At 42.3% G+C, this 24386-nt stretch overlaps 1 protein-coding gene across 9 annotated transcripts in view; it reads right to left on the minus strand.

Annotated features, from left to right (window-relative positions):
• Positions 1 to 24386, minus strand: part of ep400 (E1A binding protein p400) — a 122161-nt gene that overhangs the window by 18111 nt on the left and 79664 nt on the right. For 6 of the 9 annotated variants that reach the window (XM_060931255.1, XM_060931256.1, XM_060931261.1 and 3 more), the window contains 10 exons: positions 23516 to 23751; positions 21154 to 21327; positions 19299 to 19346; positions 19058 to 19194; positions 18915 to 18971; positions 14792 to 14870; positions 6407 to 6598; positions 6223 to 6268; positions 6028 to 6137; positions 2733 to 2931 (listed from right to left, as the gene is read on the minus strand). In XM_060931255.1, the coding sequence (XP_060787238.1) occupies positions 2733 to 2931; positions 6028 to 6137; positions 6223 to 6268; positions 6407 to 6598; positions 14792 to 14870; positions 18915 to 18971; positions 19058 to 19194; positions 19299 to 19346; positions 21154 to 21327; positions 23516 to 23751 (1278 nt within the window). The remainder of the gene's footprint in view (positions 1 to 2732; positions 2932 to 6027; positions 6138 to 6222; positions 6269 to 6406; positions 6599 to 14791; positions 14871 to 18914; positions 18972 to 19057; positions 19195 to 19298; positions 19347 to 21153; positions 21328 to 23515; positions 23752 to 24386) is intronic. The other 3 variants (XM_060931258.1, XM_060931264.1, XM_060931259.1) reach the window with 2 other exon arrangements.

Genomic DNA, 24386 nt, shown 5'->3' on the forward strand with positions numbered 1-24386 from the left:
TGTCTTTCATGCAAGCAGCTGAATCTGTCTTCAACATGGTTAATTTTTACACTGTTTTTGCTTGTTCAAACAGAGAAATGGCATTACTGTCTCCCCGCTATCAAGAAAAACGTGAACAAATAGAAGCAAATGCTTCAAGAACAACAAGGAAACGAGTGGTTAAAGAGAACACGAAGAGAGGAGCTCAGCCTGAAAACTCCAGAGAAATTCACGATTGTATTTAAAAATGTATTTTACAAAAACAGCAAAGGCAGCACGGTGGTGTAGTGGTTAGCGCTGTCGCCTCACAGCAAGAAGGTCCGGGTTCGAGCCCCGGGGCCGGCGAGGGCCTTTCTGTGCGGAGTTTGCATGTTCTCCCCGTGTCCGCGTGGGTTTCCTCCGGGTGCTCCGGTTTCCCCCACAGTCCAAAGACATGCAGGTTAGGTTAACTGGTGACTCTAAATTGAGCGTAGGTGTGAATGTGAGTGTGAATGGTTGTCTGTGTCTATGTGTCAGCCCTGTGATGACCTGGCGACTTGTCCAGGGTGTACCCCGCCTTTCGCCCGTAGTCAGCTGGGATAGGCTCCAGCTTGCCTGCGACCCTGAGGACAGGATAAAGTGGCTAGAGATAATGAGATGAGATGAGACAAAAACAGAAAGTCGGAAGCGAGGATGGAAGAGTTTGCTTTTAAGAATCTCGTTTTATTTTTTTTTCTGCTCGCATTTGAGTTAGCTCCTTCATGAAAGTGTTTGATTTTCTTACAGGTGAAGCTGCTTCCTTATTCGACACAGAAAACCCAGATTGGTTTCAAACAACTCAGGCATTTAAAGAAGAAAAAAAAAAAAAAAAAAAACTCAACAAGGAGCAACATGTGCGATAATCTTGAAAGAACAAAACAGATTAAGAGCAGAGAGAGCTGGAGCTTTGTTTCTGTTATCAGAGGAACACAGTCCTGTACAAAATAGTTATATATTGTTATATCATCCACCTCTGGCTTTATTTAAAAAAAACAAAACAAAAAAAATCCCCCCAAAACCCTGTGCTGCATCATGACAGGCTTGCTGCGCTGATTCAGTTACAGGTTGCCAGGTCTGTATAAAAACACCCACAACCTACACACTAAACAATTTTAAACATTATCCTGACTGTCATGAGGCAGCACAGGTTTTTTTTTTTAACCTAGAGGTGTATGATGATAAAAAACCCGTGATATATAAATACTCTCAAACACAGTACTGTTCAAAAGTCTTGGCACCCTATTGTTTTCTTCATACAAACTTTGTTATAGATGTCTATATTATCGAGTAATGAACCTACAGTACAGTCTGAGAGAGTTCTACACAAACACACTGAACTTTACAACAGCTGCATGCATGTGAAATGGAAATAAATCGACTAAGGCAGGAAAAACTATTTTGGATAAAACTGTTATTGCCCATTACAAGTAAAAAGTAACCAATAACTAGCCTAGTAAACTAGACCCATCCGCCTAGCGGCCAAAAATATTTTTTTGCCTACAAGTGGGTCGAGCCTCGCACCATATCAACAAAACACCCCGGGCATCAAATCGTGCCCGCCAATCACAACGCAAGGTTTTTGTTTGGATTCTTTGGGCGGGCTTTTGCAGGAGTGACGACAAAGCTGCGCGACGCTGGAGAAAGCGCAACAGGAAAGATGGCTACGGCTAGTGAACAGCGCGCGTTTGACTCCGCTTTGGAATCAGTTTTAGAAGAATTAGACTTGGAGTTTTCGTTGAAACATGAGCAGGAAGAGGCTCTCCGCTCATTCCTTTTCAAGAAGGACGTTTTCGCTGTTTTGCCGACCGGCTACGGCAAAAGTCTGATCTACCAGCTGGCTCCGCTCGTAGCCAAAAGGATGGGGCTAGTTTGTGCAGTACGAAGAATTAATAAACAGCTTTGAAACATTACTTTTTGATTGTTTCTTATTTTCCCGTTATTTTAAATTTAAGGGAAATTATTTCACCAAACACCACTAAATAAAAACTCTCAAAAACAGTTTAAGCAAACCCTTGAAAAACACTTGAAAAAAAAAGTGTATGTGGTACAGACTCCAAACTTGTGGTCATTATCTCCAAACTTCTTAATATCTAGAACCTGTTTATTAATTAATACGCATTTTGAAAAATTATTTATTTCAAGGCCTCCCCCACTGCTTTCTGTCGCTCTGACTACGTCACAGTCACTGTTGCGCTGATTGGTCAGAGCGTTGGCCTATACGCACAGAGACAGTTTGAAAGACAGCGGGTTGTTCCACCCACCCCCTTCGTAAATATCTACGAGCGAGGCCAGACTAAATATTCACATTTAGTCTGGCTTGCCAGGCTAACCAATAACCAAACTTAATAATAAACTTAATAAAATAACCAAACTTCAACTCAATGTGTGATCTTCATTTTATGTTGCAATTCACAACTATTCTATGGTTTTCCTAAAAAAGAAAAAAAAAGGACGACTCTCAAAATCGGGGGGGGGGGGGGGGGGGGGGGATTTTTACCCCCACTGCCCCCCAGGGCAAGTGAATTTAAAAGTTAATGTCGAGTCCTGAGGGAGTATGCTGGCAAAGGAAAATAATCAGTGATGTGCAACAGCCCAAAGTTGATTATTTTCCTCTTATACCACAGCAATTTGCCAAGGAATACATTTTTTATTTGGGGTACTGAGAGCTAATGAAGGCTGTGCGGCATACAGGTGTGGGTGTGCATGCACATGTCGGTGTGTGTCGGTGGGCATACCTTGAGTCACGAGCGAGCGTGTCTGTGACTGCACCTGAGCCAGACTCGTGGATACCACAGTCGAGGCAGTTACCGGGGTAACAGCACGAACACCCTGGCTCGTCGCTATGGCGACGACCTCAGCAGGGGTGGCGGCAGGGGCAGAAGCGACAGCCCTCTGCTGTGTGTGAACCACCTGAGCTGTCGCAGCACCTGCAGCCTGGGGCAGAACAGATAACTAAAGCAACATACTCGCATATTAAATCCAGGGAAAACGTTTTTAAGCAAAAACCTGGTAAAGCTAGTAGTGCAAACCCGAATATACAGTGGTGCTTGAAAGTTTGTGAACCCTTTAGAATTTTCCATATTTCTGCATAAATATGACCGAAAACAACATCAGATTTTCACACAAGTCCTAAAAGTAGATAAAGAGAACCCAGTTAAACAAATGAGACAGAAATATTAGACTTGGTCATTTATTTATTGAGGAAAATGATCCAATATTACATATCTGTGAGTGGCAAAAGTATGTGAACCTTTGCTTTCAGTATCTGGTGTGACCCCCTTGTGCAGCAATAACTGCAACTAAACGTTTGCGGTAACTGTTGATCAGTCCTGCACACCGGCTTGGAGGAATTTTAGCCTGTTCCTCCGTACAGAACAGCTTCAACTCTGGGATGTTGGTGGGTTTCCTCACATGAACTGCTCGCTTCAGGTCCTTCTACAACATTTCCATTGGATTAAGGTCAGGACTTTGACTTGGCCATTCCAAAACATTAACTTTATTCTTCTTTAACCATTCTTTGGTAGAACGACTTGTGTGCTTAGGGTCGTTGTCTTGCTACATGATCCACCTTCTCTTGAGATTCAGGCTACATCCACACGACAACGGCAATGAGATGTTATTTAAAAAAATATCGCGTCCACATGGGCAACGATCAGTAAAATATCAAGTCCATACGGCAACGCAACGCTTGCTGAAAACGATGCAATACACATGCCACACCTCTAGGGGCGCTGTAAGACGGTCCCTTCGGAGACACCAGAACAATAGAAGAAGTAAGGACGCATGCGCATAAACTATTATGCACGAGACTTCATATTAGCCACAAAGTCAGAAAAATCTGTTCGTAAAATTACATTATAATGACCAAATACAATGAAAAAAGTATTTTTCCAGTCTCGCCTGTGAAAGATAATCCCATGTGATCTCGTTTGGACGGTAAACCTGTTGGTACAGTTAAACGCAGCACATGAATGAGGCATCTTTATTCTCCGCTTTGACCCATCCAATATGGCGGCGAGGATGACGTATGATTCTACGCGGAAGGCGGTGTCTTTAATGGTCCGGAATAAATTGAATGCTACACGTTGATGGATTAATTAGTTCTTCTACGCCCTTTTTGAGGAATGTATTGTAGGACTTAAACCAACATCTGAAGAGGTGAGATCGCTCCTTTTTTTCCCTATTTTTGCTGGCGGGATTGACTCTGCCCTAAGGGCTATTCTCTCTCTCTCTCTCTTTGCACCATTACACAATAAATATTCACAGTGAAAATATTTTGTAGGCGCGTTTCATGAACCAAGTTATAGGATTTGTTGACAACTCGCATCGAGTTCGTTACACTTCTACCCGGCGTGAAGCACTCACAGTCGTGGTTGTGACGTCATCGTAAAAAATCCGTTCTACTCATCCAGACGACTTCGCAACGGCAACGTTGCCAGATCTTTCCACTCTGGAACCCGTTCTCAAAAGATTGCGTTTTGGGGCACCCAAAACGCCGGTGCCGTGTGGACGCCAGGCCGAAACGATAAACAATTGTATCGGATTCACCTGAATCCATTGCCGTGTGGACAGGGCCTCAGTTCATGGACAGATGTCCTGATATTTTCCTTTAGAATTCGCTGGTATAATTCAGAATTCATTGTTCCATCAATGATGGCAAGCCATCCTGGCCCAGATGCAGCAAAACAGGCCCAAACCATGATACTACCACCACCATGTTTCACAGATGGGATAAGGTTCTTATGCTGGAATGCAGTGTTTTCCTTTCTCCAAACATAACGCTTCTCATTTAAACCAAAAAGTTCTATTTTGGTCTCATCCGTCCACAAAACATTTTTTCCAACAGCCTTCTGGCTTGTCCACGTGATCTTTAGCAAACTGCAGACGAGCAGCAATGTTCTTTTTGGAGAGCAGTGGCTTTCTCCTTGCAGCCCTGCCATGAACACCATTGTTGTTCAGTGTTCTCCTGATGGTGAACTCATGAACATTAGCCAATGTGAGAGAGGCCTTCAGTTGCTTAGAAGTTACCCTGGTGTCCTTTGTGACCTCACTGACTATTACACGCCTTGCTCTTGGAGTGATCTTTGTTGGTTGACCACTCCTGGGGAGGGTAACAATGGTCTTGGATTCCCTCCATTCATACACAATCTGTCTGACTGTGGATTGGTGGAGTCCAAACTCTTTAGAGATGGTTTTGTAACCTTTTGCAGCCTGATGAGCATCAACAACGCTTTTTCTGAGGTCCTCAGAAATCTCCTTTGTTCGTGCCATGATACACTTCCACAAACACATGTTGTAAAGATCAGACTTTGATAGATCCCTGTTCTTTAAATAAAACAGGGTGCCCACTCACACCTGATTGTCATCCCATTGATTGAAAACACCTGACTCTAATTTCACCTTCAAATTAACTGCGATTCCTAGAGGTTCACATACTTTTGCCACTCACAGATATGTAATATTTTCCTCAATAAATAAATGACCAAGTATAATATTTTTGTCTCATTTGTTTAACTGGGTTCTCTTTATCTACTTTTAGGACTTGTGTGAAAATCTGATCATGTTTTAGGTCATATTTATGCAGAAATATAGAAAATTCTAAAGGGTTCACAAACTTTCAAGCACGACTGTAGTTAACTAGCTTAATTAACACAGCATTAAATAATCAATTAATATCTATCTATCTATCAATCCATCCATCTATTCACTCATCCATCCATTTTCTGGGGGGAAAAAATGAGGTGCTGCTTCCCTCTGTTCATGTTTTTAACCCGTGTCTTCGCTCTACATGCTACGCAAACATGCAGCTTCAATTCAGTGAAGGAAATTTTCAAATATCAGATTCATTTGTATTTATAGGCAAGCGATTCAATATGGTTGGCTTGGCTGGTCAGGTCAGAGGAGGGAGAACCACGCCTACTCATCTGTAGTACCCACAATGACAGCATCACCCTGCCCTCCTTTACTGCCGCTCTAACAGACGGCATCTTGATCTACAAAGGAGTTGTTCTGAGAGCAAACACGACTTACAGGTAAAGCTCCGGGAATGACGGGAGAAGTGAGCCGCTTGTTTCCCTGGAACTGGCCTGGAGAAACACTGGTGACTGTGTTCACGATCACGTTCCCTCCCACTGCAGCTGCTGAGAGAAGGAGAAAGAAAATACTCAGGAACTTCTCAGGAAGTGATAACACAGAGACAAGCCTCAGGCAAACAGTCAACGATACCTGTCTGAATACCTGTGCCAGCAGCGGCAGTCTTGATAGCGCCGGCCTGAAGGTGAAAAACAAAAATGGAATTTCTTTAAAAAAAAAAAAAACCCTCACAGAACTGATATGAAGAATAATGATTTATTCTTGCATTAAATTCAGGATGATATAAAGGTGGTGAAGTGGAAGGGAAAATTCTGACCAGCACAGCGGTGTTCGGGACTGCGGCAGCTCCTTGCTGGGTTCCCTGAGGAACTCCAGCGGCTTGCAGTCCAGCGGTAGCTGCCTGCGGCTGGGCCTGCGGCTGAGCGGTGGCCCCTGGGGTCCCTGGGGTCGCTCCGGCTGTCTGCTGCTGCTGAGCTAACTGCTGAGCCCTCTGCTGCTCTGCTAGAGCCTGAGGAAGAGACAGAGAGCTCATTGAGAAAGCCTCATTTATACCATGTTATTGCACAAATACAGATAACACAGAGGTGGACCAATCACCTGCCTGAAGAGAGCAGATGACGTGTTTAGATTATTAGGTTTTTTTTTTTTGTCATTAGTGTTGAATTCCCAATTCAAACTGGCCTCGAGGTGTTGATTAACGTTCTACAACAGCAGTTCTGACAATCAATCATCACAGGTTTATGTTAATGAGCTTGTTTTAAACGTGCTATTGTCTCTCCGCGCACTCTGATTTAAAAAAAGACAGCATGTTGCTGATAAATAAACGTCTCGTCATGGGAAATTTCACATTTATGGAAGGAGTCTCCAGTGTCAGCACTTCCTCGCAGTCTGAGGCAAAGCTGTAGCTTTAAGTTTTCGGACCATGGGAAAGTCTTCACAACTGAAGAGTGCAGGTTTCTCTGTAACACAGCAAATTGTTGTTTTGTCTTGCTAACTTCAAGAGAAAGGAAAACGCGGTAGCTCACGCGGCCGTCCCGATCGCAAAACCAGAGTGTTTTTCCGGAAACTTCATTAATCGGCCTAAGTAGCAACTTGCTAATGAGAAATCACAAAACCAAAGAGTAACTATTTAGAGGATCGAAATCAATCAGCACAAGAAAACAATCGATTGAAAATTCAGGGAAGAGTAGCGATTTCTGTGACTTGTGGACAGACGACGGACGCTGCGTGACGGCAATAGCTCATTGGCCCTACAGCCGGTGAGCTTAAAAAAAGAGAGACATTGGTGAAAGAATGACGGTTTACATCTCCTATAAATATCTGTGATAACTTGTTTCAAGGAAACATTAAAATGTACCTACAGTGGTGCTTGAAAGTTTGTGAACCCTTTAGAATTTTCTATATTTCTGCATAAATATGACCAAAAACATCATCAGATTTTCACACAAGTCCTAAAAAGTAGATAAAGAGAACCCAGTTAAACAAATGAGACAAAAATGTTATACTTGGTCATTTATTTATTGAGAAAAATGATCCAATATTACATATCTGTGAGTGGCAAAAGTATGTGAACCTTTGCTTTCAGTATCTGGTGTGACCCCCTTGTGCAGCAATAACTGCAACTAAACGTTTGCGGTAACTGTTGATCAGTCCTGCACACCGGCTTGGAGGAATTTTAGCCCGTTCCTCTGTACAGAACAGCTTCAACTCTGAGATGTTGGTGGGTTTCCTCACATGAACTGCTCGCTTCAGGTCCTTCCACAACATTTCCATTGGATTAAGGTCAGGACTTTGACTTGGCCATTCCAAAACATTAACTTTATTCTTCTTTAACCATTCTTTGGTAGAACGACTTGTGTGCTTAGGGTCGTTGTCTTGCTGTATGACCCACCTTCTCTTGAGATTCAGTTCATGGACAGATGTCCTGACATTTTCCTTTAGAATTCGCTGGTATAATTCAGAATTCATTGTTCCATCGATGATGGCAAGCCGTCCTGGCCCAGATGCAGCAAAACAGGCCCAAACCATGATACTACCACCACCATGTTTCACAGATGGGATAAGGTTCTTATGCTGGAATGCAGTGTTTTCCTTTCTCCAAACATAATGCTTCTCATTTAAACCAAAAAGTTCTATTTTGGTCTCATCCGTCCACAAAACATTTTTTCCAATAGCCTTCTGGCTTGTCCACGTGATCTTTAGCAAACTGCAGACGAGCAACAATGTTCTTTTTGGAGAGCAGTGGCTTTCTCCTTGCAACCCTGCCATGAACACCATTGTTGTTCAGTGTTCTCCTGATGGTGGACTCATGAACATTAACATTAGCCAATGTGAGAGAGGCCTTCAGTTGCTTAGAAGTTTCCCTGGGGTCCTTTGTGACCTCTCCATCTATTACACGCCTTGTTCTTGGAGTGATCTTTGTTGGTCGACCACTCCTGGGGAGGGTAACAATGGTCTTGAATTTCCTCCATTTGTACACAATCTGTCTGACTGTGGATTGGTGGAGTCCAAACTCTTTAGAGATGGTTTTGTAACCTTTTCCAGCCTGATGAGCATCAACAACGCTTATTCTGAGGTCCTCAGAAATCTCCTTTGTTCGTGCCATGACACACTTCCACAAACATGTGTTGTGAAGATCAGACTTTGATAGATCCCTGTTCTTTAAATAAAACAGGGTGCCCACTCACACCTGATTGTCATCCCATTGATTGAAAACACCTGACTCTAATTTCACCTTCAGATTACTGCTAATCCTAGAGGTTCACATACTTTTGCCACTCACAGATATGTAATATTGGATCATTTTCCTCAATAAATAAATGACCAAGTATAATATTTTTATCACATTTGTTTAACTGGGTTCTCTTTATCTACTTTTAGGACTTGTGTGAAAATCTGAAGACGTTTTAGATCATCTTTATGCAGAAATATAGAAAATTCTAAAGGGTTCACAAACTTTCAAGCACCACTGTATATGGATAAAAATTACAATGCCTCATTCATAAATTAAAAAAAAAAAATGCTGTGGTACTGTATGTCGTGGAAAAATGACAAAACACCAACACCAGTCTCGTCCTTTTGGAAGAGAAAGAAGGTTTATTGCAGAAACGTACAAGTGATAAGGGTTCGGCACACCCCTCACACCGTCCCTTTGTTCTCAAATCTATTACTAGATAAAAAAAGAGACATTACAGCTATTGCATTACATCATTGCAATTACATGCCCTGATCACGCGCCTAAAGCTGATTGGATCTTGTCTAATCGCTGTCTTGTACGCACATCTTCTACGTACGTCAGAGCATGATAAGATAAACGTGTTTCAGTGCAGAATGTTCTGTTGTTAGCCCTTGAAGACAGTGCTGCCAGATTGGGCGGTTTCCCGCTCAATTGGGCGGTTTTAAGTGCATTTTGGTAGTCTGGTTAACACCAGACCATATCACAAGTGAAATATGGTCTGGAATCCGCCTATTGAATTTCTCGTAGGGGAGGTGTGGTTTATGATGGTCAACGGCCATTTATTGGACGTTGCGAATGTCTATCATTTGGCGTATACGTAGCCCATGGCCAATCATGGCAGTTGTCCCCGGTGACATAGTTAGAGCGACGAAGAAGGCGAAGAAGAGAAGGAAAGAGAAAGAGAAGGCAAAACAAAGATAGACTGTAACGCCAAACGCTGTTCTTTTTTTAAAACAAACTTTCGCTCTAAACTATTCAGAACAGTGTCTAAAGCTTGATCGAAAGTTTGGTTCGTATCGCTCGCCGCCATGTTAAATGTGATCCGTAAACAGTCCCAAATAAACTACAAGCTTCCGTTTGTCGAGTAGTACGCGTCACCGTCTTTCCACCCCTCCCCACTCTCTGATTGGCTCCCTAACTCAGGCGAGCCTTTAGACCATAGTTTCCATGCTGTCTTTTCAGATCGGAACGATTGTGCAAAGCAGCATGGGATTTCCCAGGCTAGCATTTTGGCGGGTTTTGAACATATTTTGGACTGGAAAACGTCAGCAGTATCTGGCAACACTGCTTGAAGAGGCAACGCTCCATGAAAAGGAAATATTACAAAACAGTCTGACACTAAAATTTACTCGACAGCATGGGTGTCAAACTCTGGCCCGCGGGCCAAATTTGGCCTGCAGTGTAATTATATTTGGCCCGCGAGGCAATCCCAAATGACTACTCGTCGGATTTGTGTATAGAGACCTTGCATGTGACGTCACAGCCGATCCAGATTGTGACAGACGCCATCTTTTCGGTCAAACGCCATATTTCCGCCTTCTACTTCTGCTTCTACCTTTTCTTCTGGAAAACCCTACTATATACAATTCTACTACAACGGCTACAAGCTCTCCCTACCTGTGCACGTTTTTTATGTTTTTTGTGTGTATTTTTGCGTGTTGTTCGTCTGTATCGGACTTCAATATCCACTACAACCGTATGGACTTACTGGACATTGGTTTCCAGCAGAAAATGACGGTTTGTAGCGATTTCCATCGCATGCACAACATTCCGGACGAGATAGCGAGACCAGCGGGGTCTCCGTGGATTGTTATCGGAAGCAAAGCGAAGGAGGCGGCGTCGGGAGCGCAAGCAAAAGCGAGGCTGCAGGCAGAGCCAGCCTGTTGACTAAGCTCAGAAAACAGCCACTCAAATCTCCACTGCTAAGCCTCTACCTCTCCAACGCCAGATCCATGGTAAACAAGACGGACGATTTGGAATTACAGCTGGAATTACCTTATTCTATTCTATAATCGGCTGGTCAGTGCTATACTAGATACTACTGATATATCTAGTATCAGTACTAGTACTCAATACTTAAGTGACTTACCCGTCCAATGAGGATTGTTATTTTCTTGTTTACAAGATGCCACATCTGAGTCGCTGACAAATCCTGAATTTCTGTAAAGATAACTGTCCAGAGATTTATAAGCACGCAGTGCTTCACCACTGAACAGCGAGGGAAAGTTAATGAGGTAATTATACACGTCCGGGTATTCCGCTGGCAGTTCAAAATCTACTGACACGGTCGTGAAAACTACGTCCGGTAAGCCATAAGGGTCACTAATCTGTAGATTGTTTATTTTAGACATGTATCTAATTATCTGTTCATTAGAAAAATGAGCCGTGTAGTCCGTCGGTTGAAATTGATCCATTCTGTACACGAGTGCAGCAGTATTCAGCGGTGTTTTTTACCAACAAGATGGCGGCTGTTAACTTTCCGGTCACATGACTGCAAGACCTCTATACAGCGCATTCACCGCTAATACTACAAATCCCATAATGCTCTGCTGTTGTTTTGGCGCAAACCTGTGTGTTACGGAGGAGCTATTGGGATTAAAATCAATGAATGGCACAACCACAGGAAAGGAAATCTTTGAGGAGGTTTCCAAACGTGTAACTGAAATAAAGCTGCCGTGGGATTAACGACAGATGGTGCGCCAGCGATGTGCGGTAAAAAGAGTGGACTGGTGGGCAGGGTTCGGGAGAAGATGCGGGAAGAGAACTGTGCAGGTGAGCTAACTGTTTATCACTGCATCATACATCAGGAATCACTGTGTGGCAAAGCCCTAAAGATGGAACATGTTATGACCACAGGAACACAAGTAGTTAACTTTATAAGGGCTAAAGGTCTGAATCACCGCCAGTTTGAGGGTGTATTCAGACCAGGATAGTTCGATAGTTCACTTGCTTTGGTCCGAACCAAATGTTTTTTTTTTATTTTTTCATTTTGGTGCGGTTCGCTTTCACACTGTACATTTTAGTAAGCGGACCAAAATCTGTCAACAAAGCCACGCGCCCTGAGGTCGTTCAGCTATTGGTCAGAGACGACATGCGCACAAAGCGTTAAGTTCAAAAGTAGTCATGGAGGCTTTCCGTGCTGTTATTCTTTTTAATGTCATCAAAGCTATATGTTTTTTCCAGTTTTTACTGTTTTCACAATTGTGCGATTACTATGCTGCTGTACAAGTAATTTATCAACGACGACGACAAAGGGCAAGGCGGCTACGGAGGATAGCGCTGATGACAGGGTTCCCACAGTTTTTCAGGCTTCTTTTTTAATGACTTTTAAGGACCAATTTTCATTTTTTTTAAGGACCCAATGACCAAAACTGAATATCACTGGTGTGACATTGCCTATTGTAACAATCACTTGCTTGTTTTCTTTATAACTCTTAAAGGACTTTTCTTGACCAAATCTTGCAACAAGTGCAGTAATTCCTGATATGTCTGATATTTAAAACGATTTTAAGAAAACCTCAACGGTGGGTGAGGAAATGGTTAGTGGCTAAAAATAAAAAATATAAAGAAATTAGAGTAAAATTTATTTCACAAGATTTTCATTTTGTTCAGGAACAATTGAAACTAAAAGTATTAAATTGACACAGGGTGGCCCAGAAACCCCCCCCCCCCCCCGCTATTCTTATGTTATGGAATACATTTTCTAATGAGTCTGCATGTTTCTATACATGTTATAGACAGATTGAAAGTCGTATGTTTTGTTAATCCATGTTTCCGTTAATATGCATCAATGGCGGGCGACCGAGCTGATACGAAGTAGTCACGTGACCCTGTTCGGGACTGATCCCGAACAGCGCCACGTGGTTCCGGGCTATTCCAGGGGTCGCCACTATACACTTTGTTCAGCCCCTGACCGCTAGTGCAGTTCGCCTGTGAAACAGGGCCGTTTGCGCGAATTGGGGCAGCGGGAACAGCGTTTTCGGAAATTAAAAATGTGTTATTAGAAGGGAGACGAAAAAACCCCCTGATTTTTAAGGACTTTTATTGACTAACAGATTTTCATCAATTTTATGGATAATTAAGTACTTAATTTTACAAATTCATTTTTTTAGGACTTTTGTGGACTTTAAGGACCTGTACGAACACTGGATGAGCGCACATCATGTTGTGACAGTTCTGGCTCTTCACGCAAGTCGCTAGTACCGCCACTTTTTGAAAGAATGTCCCTGATTTTAATGTAGGTCTGACGGAGTTTCTTCACTTTTAGCCGACATTGTTCTGGGGAGCGCGTGAACCCCTTCTCCTTCATTTTCTCACTGAATACAGCAAACACGTCGGCATTTTTGTGTGTTCTCTCCAAAAGCTCAGATATGTGGACATCTGCCCATATATCCACAAGGGTACGCGTTTCTTCCTCGGCCCACGTTTGCCCCCTACTCATTTTTTGTACTCTGTAGTCTAGCCTACCACTGGTCTGAATGACTGAACGACTGTTGTAAGGTTCCCTTGACAACCGAAACAGTGTTTGCACTTTGCGGTGGAGTGTCAAGACTCTGTTTCCCATAATGCTCGACAAACGACGGAAGCTCCCGAGGTACAAAAAAGCAAAACTGTCGGATTAGGTCCGGTCTGCTTTCACACCTCCAAAAGGTCCGCACCAGGGTTCCTTTGGTCCGGACCGAGTCCGACCTTGCAGCTCGGTCTCGGTCCGCTTGTTTGGTCCGGACCAGAGTTCGGTGGTTTGTATTCAGACCAACCCAAAAGGTCCAAACAACATAGGTGTGAATATGCCACAAGTCTTTTCTGGAGGAGTGTGGTTCGGAATACGCAGACATGCCGACATTGATGAACTAGCATCCAAGAAGAGATGCCAGGTATCTGGCTTGGGCACATCAGATTAGATCAGTGTGTAGCAAACTGAGCAATAATTAACCTTTTCTTTATGCACTTTTTCTAGCTACTCCAAGGCATGGGCTTGAATGGTTGATTGATTTATTATTGTTGTTTTATTTTTAAAATTATTAGCCTGTGGAAAAAGTTTATTTTGATATTTAAATCAGAAGGCTGCAAATAGAAGAGGCATACGATTTTTATTTAAATTTCATTTAATAAATTAATGCCATTGATGTCTCATTATCTCTAGCCGCTTTATCCTGTTCTACAGGGTCGCAGGCAAGCTGGAGCCTATCCCAGCTGACTACGGGCGAAAGGCGGGGTACACCCTGGACAAGTCGCCAGGTCATCACAGGGCTGACACATAGACACAGACAACCATTCACACTCACATTCACACCTACGCTCAATTTAGAGTCACCAGTTAACCTAACCTGCATGTCTTTGGACTGTGGGGGAAACCGGAGCACCCGGAGGAAACCCACGCGGACACGGGGAGAACATGCAAACTCCACACAGAAAGGCCCTCGCCGGCCCCGGGGCTCGAACCCGGACCTTCTTGCTGTGAGGCGACAGCGCTAACCACTACACCACCGTGCCACCCGCCATTGATGTGTTTTTTTAAATTTTATTTGAAATTCGATTTAGCATGTCTGCACTATTGTTATATATTGTATAGTAATAAGCGTTGCTTGTTCCATATTCAATGTTAAAGCAAAACTTGTTTGGGTCCATATTAAAAGGTTCATTTGTTCAATGTTGGCCTGCGACTTTGTTCAAGTTTTAAATTTTGGCCCACTGTGTATTTGAGTTTGACACCCCTGCTCTACAGGTACAAAAGGAATAAAAACACTTCAGACTGTGCGTTATCGAAAAATTATGAACTGTCGGGTGTTAACAGAGCAGACCACAACTTCTTTGATTATTTTCCTAAAACAGCACACCCCCATGTGTTTTATTCCTTACTTTTTATTACCTGTAAATGGCCAACAAACCACAGGGTTGGACAAGCACGCTGAACTTTTAACTTGTCCGATACTGTGGTAACCACCACCACCTCAGAAATCTCACCTTCTTTTCTTTAGCGATTCTCTCTGCTCTCTGAGAGGCCACCTGGATGGGAGGCAGGGGCTTATCATAGCTGATCCCACTGTGTAACAGATTCAGACACACAACACAAACAAGGGAATCCATTAGTCGACAGGTTCTCTCTTTTTTTTTTTTTAAAGAGATGAAAGTGCAGAAACATGTACAACTAACCCACTTCTTAGGCTGCATTCCAGATGATCCATCACACCTGACTCTCAGGATGTCATGCACAACATAAATTAAGAAGCATTTGTCTTCTGAGTGACATCGCTGGTGTAACCCACATAACGTACTATAAAACTTCTGATATGCACAATAAACACGTGCACTTTTAAAGCATCCTGGCCATTTCCCCCTCGTACACAATGCTTACATTTTCCATCAACATGATAATATACAGAAGACAGAAATGCAGCCGTTTCCCAAACTTGTATCTTGCGTATATACAACCCCGATTCCAAAAAAGTTGGGACAAAGTACAAATTGTAAATAAAAACGGAATGCAATGATGTGGAAGTTTCAAAATTCCATATTTTATTCAGAATAGATCATAGATGACATATCAAATGTTTAAACTGAGAAAATGTATCATTTAAAGAGAAAAATTAGGCGATTTTAAATTTCATGACAACACCACATCTCAAAAAAGTTGGGACAAGGCCATGTTTCCCACTGTGAGACATCCCCTTTTCTCTTTACAACAGTCTGTAAACGTCTGGGGACTGAGGAGACAAGTTGCTCAAATTTAGGGATAGGAATGTTAACCCATTCTTGCCTAATGTAGGATTCTAGTTGCTCAACTGTCTTGGGTCTTTTTTTTCTTCTGTTTTATGATGCGCCAAATGTTTTCTATGGGTGAAAGATCCGGATTGCAGGCTGGCCAGTTCAGTACTCAGACCCTTCTTCTACGCAGCCATGATGCTGTAATTGATGCAGTATGTGGTTTGGCATTGTCATGTTGGAAAATGCAAGGTCTTCCCTGAAAGAGACGTCGTCTGGATGGGAGCATATGTTGCTCTAGAACCTGGATATACCTTTCAGCATTGATGGTGTCTTTCCAGATGTGTAAGCTGCCCATGCCACACGCACTAATGCAACCCCATACCATCAGAGATGCAGGCTTCTGAACTGAGCGCTGATAACAACTCGGGTCGTCCTTCTCCTCTTTAGTCTGAATGACACGGCGTCCCTGATTTCCATAAAGAACTTCAAATTTTGATTCGTCTGACCACAGAACAGTTTTCCACTTTGCCACAGTCCATTTTAAATGAGCCTTGGCCCAGAGAAGACGTCTGCGCTTCTGTGAATTGTGTTCACAGATAATGTTCTCTGGAAATATTCCTGAGCCCATTTTGTGATTTCCAATACAGAAGCATGCCTGTATGTGATGCAGTGCCGTCTAGGGGCCCGAAGATCACGGGCACCCAGTATGGTTTTCCGGCCTTGACCCTTACGCACAGAGATTCTTCCAGATTCTCTGAATCTTTTGATGATATTATGCACTGTAGATGATGATATGTTCAAACTCTTTGCAATTTTACACTGTCGAACTCCTTTCTGATATTGCTCCACTATTTGTCGGCGCAGAATTAGGGGGATTGGTGATCCTCTTCCCATCTTTACTTCTGAGAGCCGCTGCCACTCCAAGATGCTCTTTTTATACCCAGTCATGTTAATGACCTATTGCCAATTGACCTAATGAGTTGCAATTTGTTCCTCCAGCTGTTCCTTTTTTGTACCTTTAACTTTTCCAGCCTCTTATTGCCCCGTCCCAACTTTTTTGAGATGTGTTGCTGTCATGAAATTTCAAATGAGCCAATATTTGGCATGAAATTTCAAAATGTCTCAAATACAATATCAGTTTTTGAGATTTGTAAATTATTGCATTCGGTTTTTATTTACAATTTGTACTTTGTCCCAACTTGTTTGGAATCGGGGTTGTATGAAGAATTAAATGTGGCGTCCACTAGATGGCACACTAGAGCCAAAATATCTGTCCATCTAGTTCCCAAGTCATTCTGTGTCGCGATGTTTTGCGATTTTGTGAACAGCAACATTAAAACAAAGTAACGAGCTCCTTTTCTCTTTACAGCTTTCTGCTGTGGGTGTGAGTTTTGTCCTTGGGCTGCGTCTCAAATCAAAATCCCTCACTGTACATTATAACCCTATACAGCTGTTTATAACCCTGGTCCTCCTGTAATAGCATATTTGTTGACTGCCATTAGTCATTTTGCACCTTTAGACCTTTTTTTCTTTTTAATTTATTGATCTTCTGTTCAATACCGTCACTTTTGTACAGTTTTCTTATTTTCATTCATCACAATTCTTGTTTTTAGCACCATTAATGCACATTCATCGATATTAGGGTTGGGCGGTATCCAAATTTTGATACCTTTAAACTGTCTCTGTGTTTTCCCGGGGTATACGGTATTACCGAGAAAAAAATATTTTGTTTCGGCCTACTGTGTAACGTGCGCCTATATACCGGCGGACCTTGTCCAGACCTGCGCCTATGCCTCAAATGTACTATTTAAAAGCAGCATAGCGAATTGTGTGCATTGTGGTATGGATTAAGCAGCAAAGCGAATTTTGTGCATTGATGAATGGATTAAGAGATATTTCAAAGCATCACGCAACTCTTCCTTCATCTTGAAAATAGCATTCAACTGTCGTTTACACATGTCTGCGTTGAAACGCCATTTGCAGCACTATTTCACCTACTCCATCAAAAAAAAGTACACGATGAGCAGGATCATACCCTTTCAAGCATGGGAAATAAAAAAAAGAAAAGAAAAAGAATCAACCAACACCCAAGTCCGTTTAGACTGCGCAATAAACCATTCAGCGCAAATGAGGCGAACCTAATTCAAATGCATGATAGCTGCACAAGGCAAAATCATATGGGCCCACGTCATGCCATGGCGGGGAAATTAATAATCAAATGGCCTTACCTTGCTTAAAACGTTGTCTTGATCTAACATAACTTGTTCCCCTCTCGCGCCGTGACCGTCTTCTTACATACTTTACACACAGCTTCATCTGTGTTTGCTGGCTCTCCCTTTTCGTTTGGTTTGAAACCAAAATACTGCCACACTGCCGATGTTGTATTTTTATTTTTTTTTTGCCACTAACTCGTTATCTTGACTTGCCATCTTTCAACCGCGGTCTCAGTCTCTTGCGAAACTTTCTGTCAGACTCCAAATGTCACGCAGGGTTGCCATGGTAACGACCTGCACGCGATGAGAACTTCTTTAGGAAATTGATAGAATTAGTGAAAATACGATCACACAGTCATTCGGGATGATCTTCAATTTATTATTTTAGATTATGACCTCATGTACTCCATATTTATTTAGATATTATATATATTTTTTAAAATGACGGTAATGAGACCGATACCGTTGGTACTTTTGGATACCTCGGGATACCTTCTTACCGTAATACCGCCCAACCCTAATCGATATATATTTTTTATCATTACATTTTTTCTGTATATTGTATAGGCGGCTTGTTCTTGGTATTTTTTTTTTTAAATTCTATTTTATGTCATACAGTCTGTCTTTTTCTTTTCAAATGTCTGATAACTTGCAGCCGTAAGAATTTCCCAGCTTGGGATCAATAAAGTAACTTAACCGATTGATCGATCAATCTACCAACCTATAAAATATTTACTAGTCTAGAAAATCTACAAGTCTGGTACTCGTAACAGAACTTCCGGTAGGTTTAAGAGGTTTGAAAATGTAAAAGGAAAACCGTTAATGTTAAATTTCAATAACGGTCTAGAACAGCACACAACTATGCGATTTGAGACACAATGTTGGTTTGTTTATTCAGTTGGGGACACGGTGTCACACGTTGCTCCACTGCTTACGTTGACATTGCACCATACTACACGCAGAATACGTGTGACGGCCATCTTGTGTACGTGTAAATAACGGGAAGTATAAAAATCAGCCTAAAGGCTTTTAGAGTGTTAACACCACCCATTGTGGAGAATCTAATCATGACAGAAGTTAGTACAAATCCGGGAGGCACTTTGCATCTTGGGGGAAAAAAAAAAAGCTAATAAAAGCAGCACAATTTCCCCCTTTGAGAAAAAGTTTACCTTTCAGCCAAGACCGAGGCATGCTTAGGGTTCTTCTGGAACGGATTCATCCCCAGCCTGAGGAAGGAAAAAAAAACAATAATAAAAACAACAAGATCATTGTAAACCCATCTTTGCTTTGCATATTCACTCCCAGCTCTTACAGAGGTTTTATTGGAGGACTCCTTTTGCTGGCGATGATCTTCATGAGCTCGAAGCGGTTGTTGTAGAGCTGGATCTGGGTAGCGTGGTCATCCTGGGTGTAGATCTGACACGTGCGCAGAGGACGGCTGTTCTTCGTCTGTAAAAGGTAGGGAAAAGTTACAAAATGGAGCCCGAGTATAGCGATCAGTCAGAAAAACAGGCCTGTATTTAAAAAAAAGCCGCATTTTTGTTTTCTCTCACCTTATAGATGCTCTTGGTCTTCTTCTTTGGATTAGCTTCGTAAATTAACTGCAAGACGAGACAGCGGTTATTACATTCAGAAATGAAATAGATATAGCTATAGATAGCTACAGAAAAGAATGTGAGTGGTCAAAAAAAAAAAAAACAATCAATAAAGGTAAATAAACATGCAAGTAGACAGGACATACAGTGGTGCTTGAAAGTTTGTGAACCCTTTAGAATTTTCTATATTCCTGCATAAATATGACCGAAAACATCATCAGATTTTCACACAAGTCCTAAAGAGAACCCAGTTAAACAAATGAGACAAAAATATTATACTTGGTCATTTATTTATTGACGAAAATGATCCAATATTACATATCTGTGGGTGGCAAAAGTATGTGAACCTTTGCTTTCAGTATCTGGTGTGACCCCCTTGTGCAGCAATAACTGCAACTAAACGTTTGCGGTAACTGTTGATCAGTCCTGCACACCGGCTTGGAGGAATTTTAGCCCGTTCCTCCGTACAGAACAGCTTCAACTCTGGGATGTTGGTGGGTTTCCTCATATGAACTGCTCGCTTCAGGTCCTTCCACAACATTTCGATTGGATTAAGGTCAGGACTTTGACTTGGCCATTCCAAAACATTAACTTGATTCTTCTTTAACTATTCTTTGGTAGAACGACTTGTGTGCTTAGGGTCGTTGTCTTGCTGCATGACCCACCTTCTCTTGAGATTCAGTTCATGGACAGATGTCCTGACATTTTCCTTTAGAATTTGCTGGTATAATTCAGAATTCATTGTTCCATCAATGATGGCAAGTCGTCCTGGCCCAGATGCAGCAAAACAGGCCCAAACCATGATACTACCACCACCACGTTTCACAGATGGGATAAGGTTCTTATGCTGGAATGCAGTGTTTTCCTTTCTCCAAACATAACGCTTCTCATTTAAACCAAAAAGTTCTATTTTGGTCTCATCCGTCCACAAAACATTTTTCCAACAGTCTTCTGGCTTGTCCACGTGATCTTTAGCAAACTGCAGACGAGCAACAATGTTCTTTTTGGAAAGCAGTGGATTTCTCCTTGCAACCCTGCCATGCACACCATTGTTGTTCAGTGTCCTCCTGATGGTGGACTCATGAACATTAACATTAGCCAATGTGAGAGAGGCCTTCAGTTGCTTAGAAGTTACCCTGGGGTCCTTTGTGACCTCGCCGACTATTACACGCCTTGCTCTTGGAGTGATCTTTGTTGGTCGACCACTCCTGGGGAGGGTAACAATGGTCTTGAATTTCCTCCATTTGTACACAATCTGTCTGACTGTGGATTGGTGGAGTCCAAACTCTTTAGAGATGGTTTTGTAACCTTTTCCAGCCTGATGAGCATCAACAACGCTTTTTCTGAGGTCCTCAGAAATCTCCTTTGTTCGTGCCATGATACACTTCCACAAACATGTGTTGTGAAGATCAGACTTTGATAGATCCCTGTTCTTTAAATAAAACAGGGTGCCCACTCACACCTGATTGTCATCCCATTGACTGAAAACACCTGACTCTAATTTCACCTTCAAATTAACTGCTCATCCTAGAGGTTCACATACTTTTGCCACTCACAGATATGTAATATTGGATCATTTTCCTCAATAAATAAATGACCAAGTATAATATTTTTGTCTCATTTGTTTAATTGGGTTCTCTTTATCTACTTTTAGAACTTGTGTGAAAATCTGATCATGTTTTAGGTCATATTTATGCAGAAATATAGAAAATTCTCAAGGGTTCACAAACTTTCAAGCACCACTGTATGTAGTAGTAGTAATAAATATTCCGTTACGGTGCAAAATGTTTTCTGTTTAAACGCTCAAACGGACCTTGCCCTCCTCACGGGGGATGATGACGTTCTCGTAGCGGCTGCGGCACTGTTTCGGTGAGCGGTAGATCCTGCTGCAGGAGCTCACCACGTCGCTCACCAAGTCCCAGTTTGGAGTGTGAGCCGGAGACACGATGGTGAGGTTCAGAGGGAGCTCGAGGAGCTGCTTCACCGCCTGAAAAACAACATGATGAATGACAACAACTGTACTGATATTATATGGTCTGTTACAGTCTCTCAGTAAGATAGTGTGCGCTAGGGCTGGGTAAAAAAATCGATTTTGGATCGATTTCATTTAAATTTCGCACTATCGATTCACGGCATGAGATCGAGTTTTTTTTTTTCCCCACAACACAATCTCGTGTGTTGTGTGATTTTCCTCCCTCAGCCGTCTCGTGCGTGATGACACAGCTGCGCAGTCATACGTCGTGACATTCAAGCACGCACACAAAACGGCTGAGGCCAGAGCCATGGCAGGGAAAACACCGCTCGGCAAGCCGTCTCAAATGAAATCTGACGTGTGGAATCATTTCAAATTTAAAACGGCAAAGGACGAAGAGCTTGATACGGAGAAAAACAAAAGAAACTGAAAGACCTGCTAGCATTACCATCAGAGTCTCCGCGGGCCATAAAGATAACAGAGGCCATCGCAACTTTTGTTTGCAGAGATTTACGCCCATACTCGGTAGTGGAAAATGAAGGATTCAGGCAGCTCATTCGGGTACTCGAACCACACTACGTCATGGTGCAACGTAAACATCTGACTGAAACTGTGATACCCATGATGTATACATCTGTGAAAGACGCGATAGGAATGAAAATGGAGTCAGCAAACAGAGTCGCTAACACGTGTGACACCTCGACATCGCTGTCAACGCAGTCCTACTCAACAAGAATCTCTCAGGGTGTATTCAGACCAGGATAGTTCGATAGTTCACTTGCTTTGGTCCGAACCAAATGGTTTTTTTATTTTTTCATTTTGGTGCGGTTCGCTTTCACACTGTACATTTTAGTAAGCGGACCAAAATCTGTCAACAAAGCCACGCGCCCTGAGGTCGTTCAGCTATTGGTCAGAGACGACACGCGCACAAAGCGTTAAGTTCAAAAGTAGTCATGGAGGCTTTCCGTGCTGTTATTCTTTTTAATGTCATCAAAGCTATATGTTTTTTCCAGTTTTTACTGTTTTCACAATTGTGCGATTACTGTGCTGTTGTACAAGTAATTTATCAACGACGACTTCAAAGGGCAAGGCGGCTACGGAGGATAGCGCTGATGAGCACACATCATGTTGTGACAGTTCTGGCTCTTCACGCAATAGATGAATTTCTTTTTTGCGTCGCTAGTACCGCCACTTTTTGAAAGAATGTCCCTGATTTTAAAGCAGGTCTGACGGAGTTTCTTCACTTTTAGCCGACATTGTTCTGGGGAGCGCGTGAACCCCTTCTCCTTCATTTTCTCACTGAATACAGCAAACACGTCGGCATTTTTGTGTGTTCTCTCCAAAAGCTCAGATATGTGGACATCTGCCCATATATCCACAAGGGGACGCGTTTCTTCCTCGGCCCACGTTTGCCCCCTACTCATTTTTTGTACTCTGTAGTCTAGCCTACCACTGGTCTGAATGACTGAACGACTGTTGTATGGTTCCCTTGACAACCGAAACAGTGTTTGCACTTTGCGGTGGAGTGTCAAGACTCTGTTTCCCATAATGCTCGACAAACGACGGAAGCTCCCGAGGTACAAAAAAGCAAAACTGTCGGATTAGGTCCAGTCTGCTTTCACACCTCCAAAAGATCCGCACCAGGGTTCCTTTGGTCCGGACCGAGTCCGACCTTGCAGCTCGGTCTCGGTCCGCTTGTTTGGTCCGGACCAGAGTTCGGTGGTTTGTATTCAGACCAACCCAAAAGGTCCGGACCAAGGGAAATTTGGTTCGTTTGGTCATTTGGTCCGGACCAAACAACGTAGGTGTGAATACGCCATCAGTCTCTTAAGTGTGACAGTTTAAGTTTACTGTCTTCATTTTGTTAATATTAATACTTTTGTTAATATTTTTTGTTAATATTTTTTCACTTAATACAATTTGCTGCAACATTCATTTGCACTTTTTTAATTACAGGAAGATAAGACAGTTTTGTTTACAGTTACGTGTGAACTGTCAAATTTACAAAATAAAGACGTGTATTTTGCAACGTATTGTATGGAGATATTTTCATTATTTAAGAGCAGATTGAATTGATTCAGATTGAATCGAATCGAATCGTGATTAATCAATTTAAAACCCTAAGAATCGAAATCGAATCGATCTAGGAAATTGACTGTGATACCCAACCCTAGTGTGTGTGTGTGTGTGTATACACACATACCTGCAGCAGAGCCCAGTCTTCACTGATGAGCCACTCTGGATTGTCCTGTCCCGGCTCCATGGTGGGTTTGACCAGCGAGGGCAGCGGCTTGGCGAACGGCGCCTGCTGCTTCAGAGAGAAGTTCTTCTTCTGGTCCTTTCCTTCTCGCCGCACTTTCAACATGCTTGCCTTATCAAAGAGCGACCGTGGAGGGATCACCGCCTCGCCGTGACCCTTCTTCTTCTTACGGCCCACGACTGGGGAGACACCACACACCGTACACAAGTGTTATAAGGTATTATACAGTCTTATACACGCTATTGTCTGTGCATGTACGCAAACATATCTATTACTTTTCTCCTGAGACTTTAGCAAATCAATTCACACTTATTTTTCCTGTAAATAAACTACAACCACAAATCAGAAAAAAAGTTGGGGCGGTATGGAAAATGCAAAAAAAAAAAAACCCAGCAGAGATTTGTAAATTTACTTTGACTTCTATTTCATTGCAGATACTATGAACCCAAAATATATTTCATGGTTTGTCGGTCAACTTCATTTCATTTGTTAACATACATTCCTGCATTTCAGGTCTGCGACACGTTCCAAAAAAAGTTGGGACGGGGGAAATTTAGGGCTAGTAATCAAGTAAAACTATTAAATAATGATGTGATTTGAAACAGGTGATATCAACAGGTGACTGTAATCATAATCTGGTACAAAATCAGTATCCAGTCTTTGAGGAATGAAGATGGGCAACAAATATGTGAGAAAATTAAATTATTGAAATGTTTAAAAACATTCTTTGTTCCTCAAAGAAAGATAAGAAGGGATTTGGATATTTCGCCCTTGACGTTGCATACCATCATTAAACGATTCGAGGAATCTGAAG

Source organism: Neoarius graeffei, chromosome 10 (genome assembly GCF_027579695.1).
Source record: "Neoarius graeffei isolate fNeoGra1 chromosome 10, fNeoGra1.pri, whole genome shotgun sequence".
NCBI lineage: Eukaryota > Metazoa > Chordata > Actinopteri > Siluriformes > Ariidae > Neoarius > Neoarius graeffei.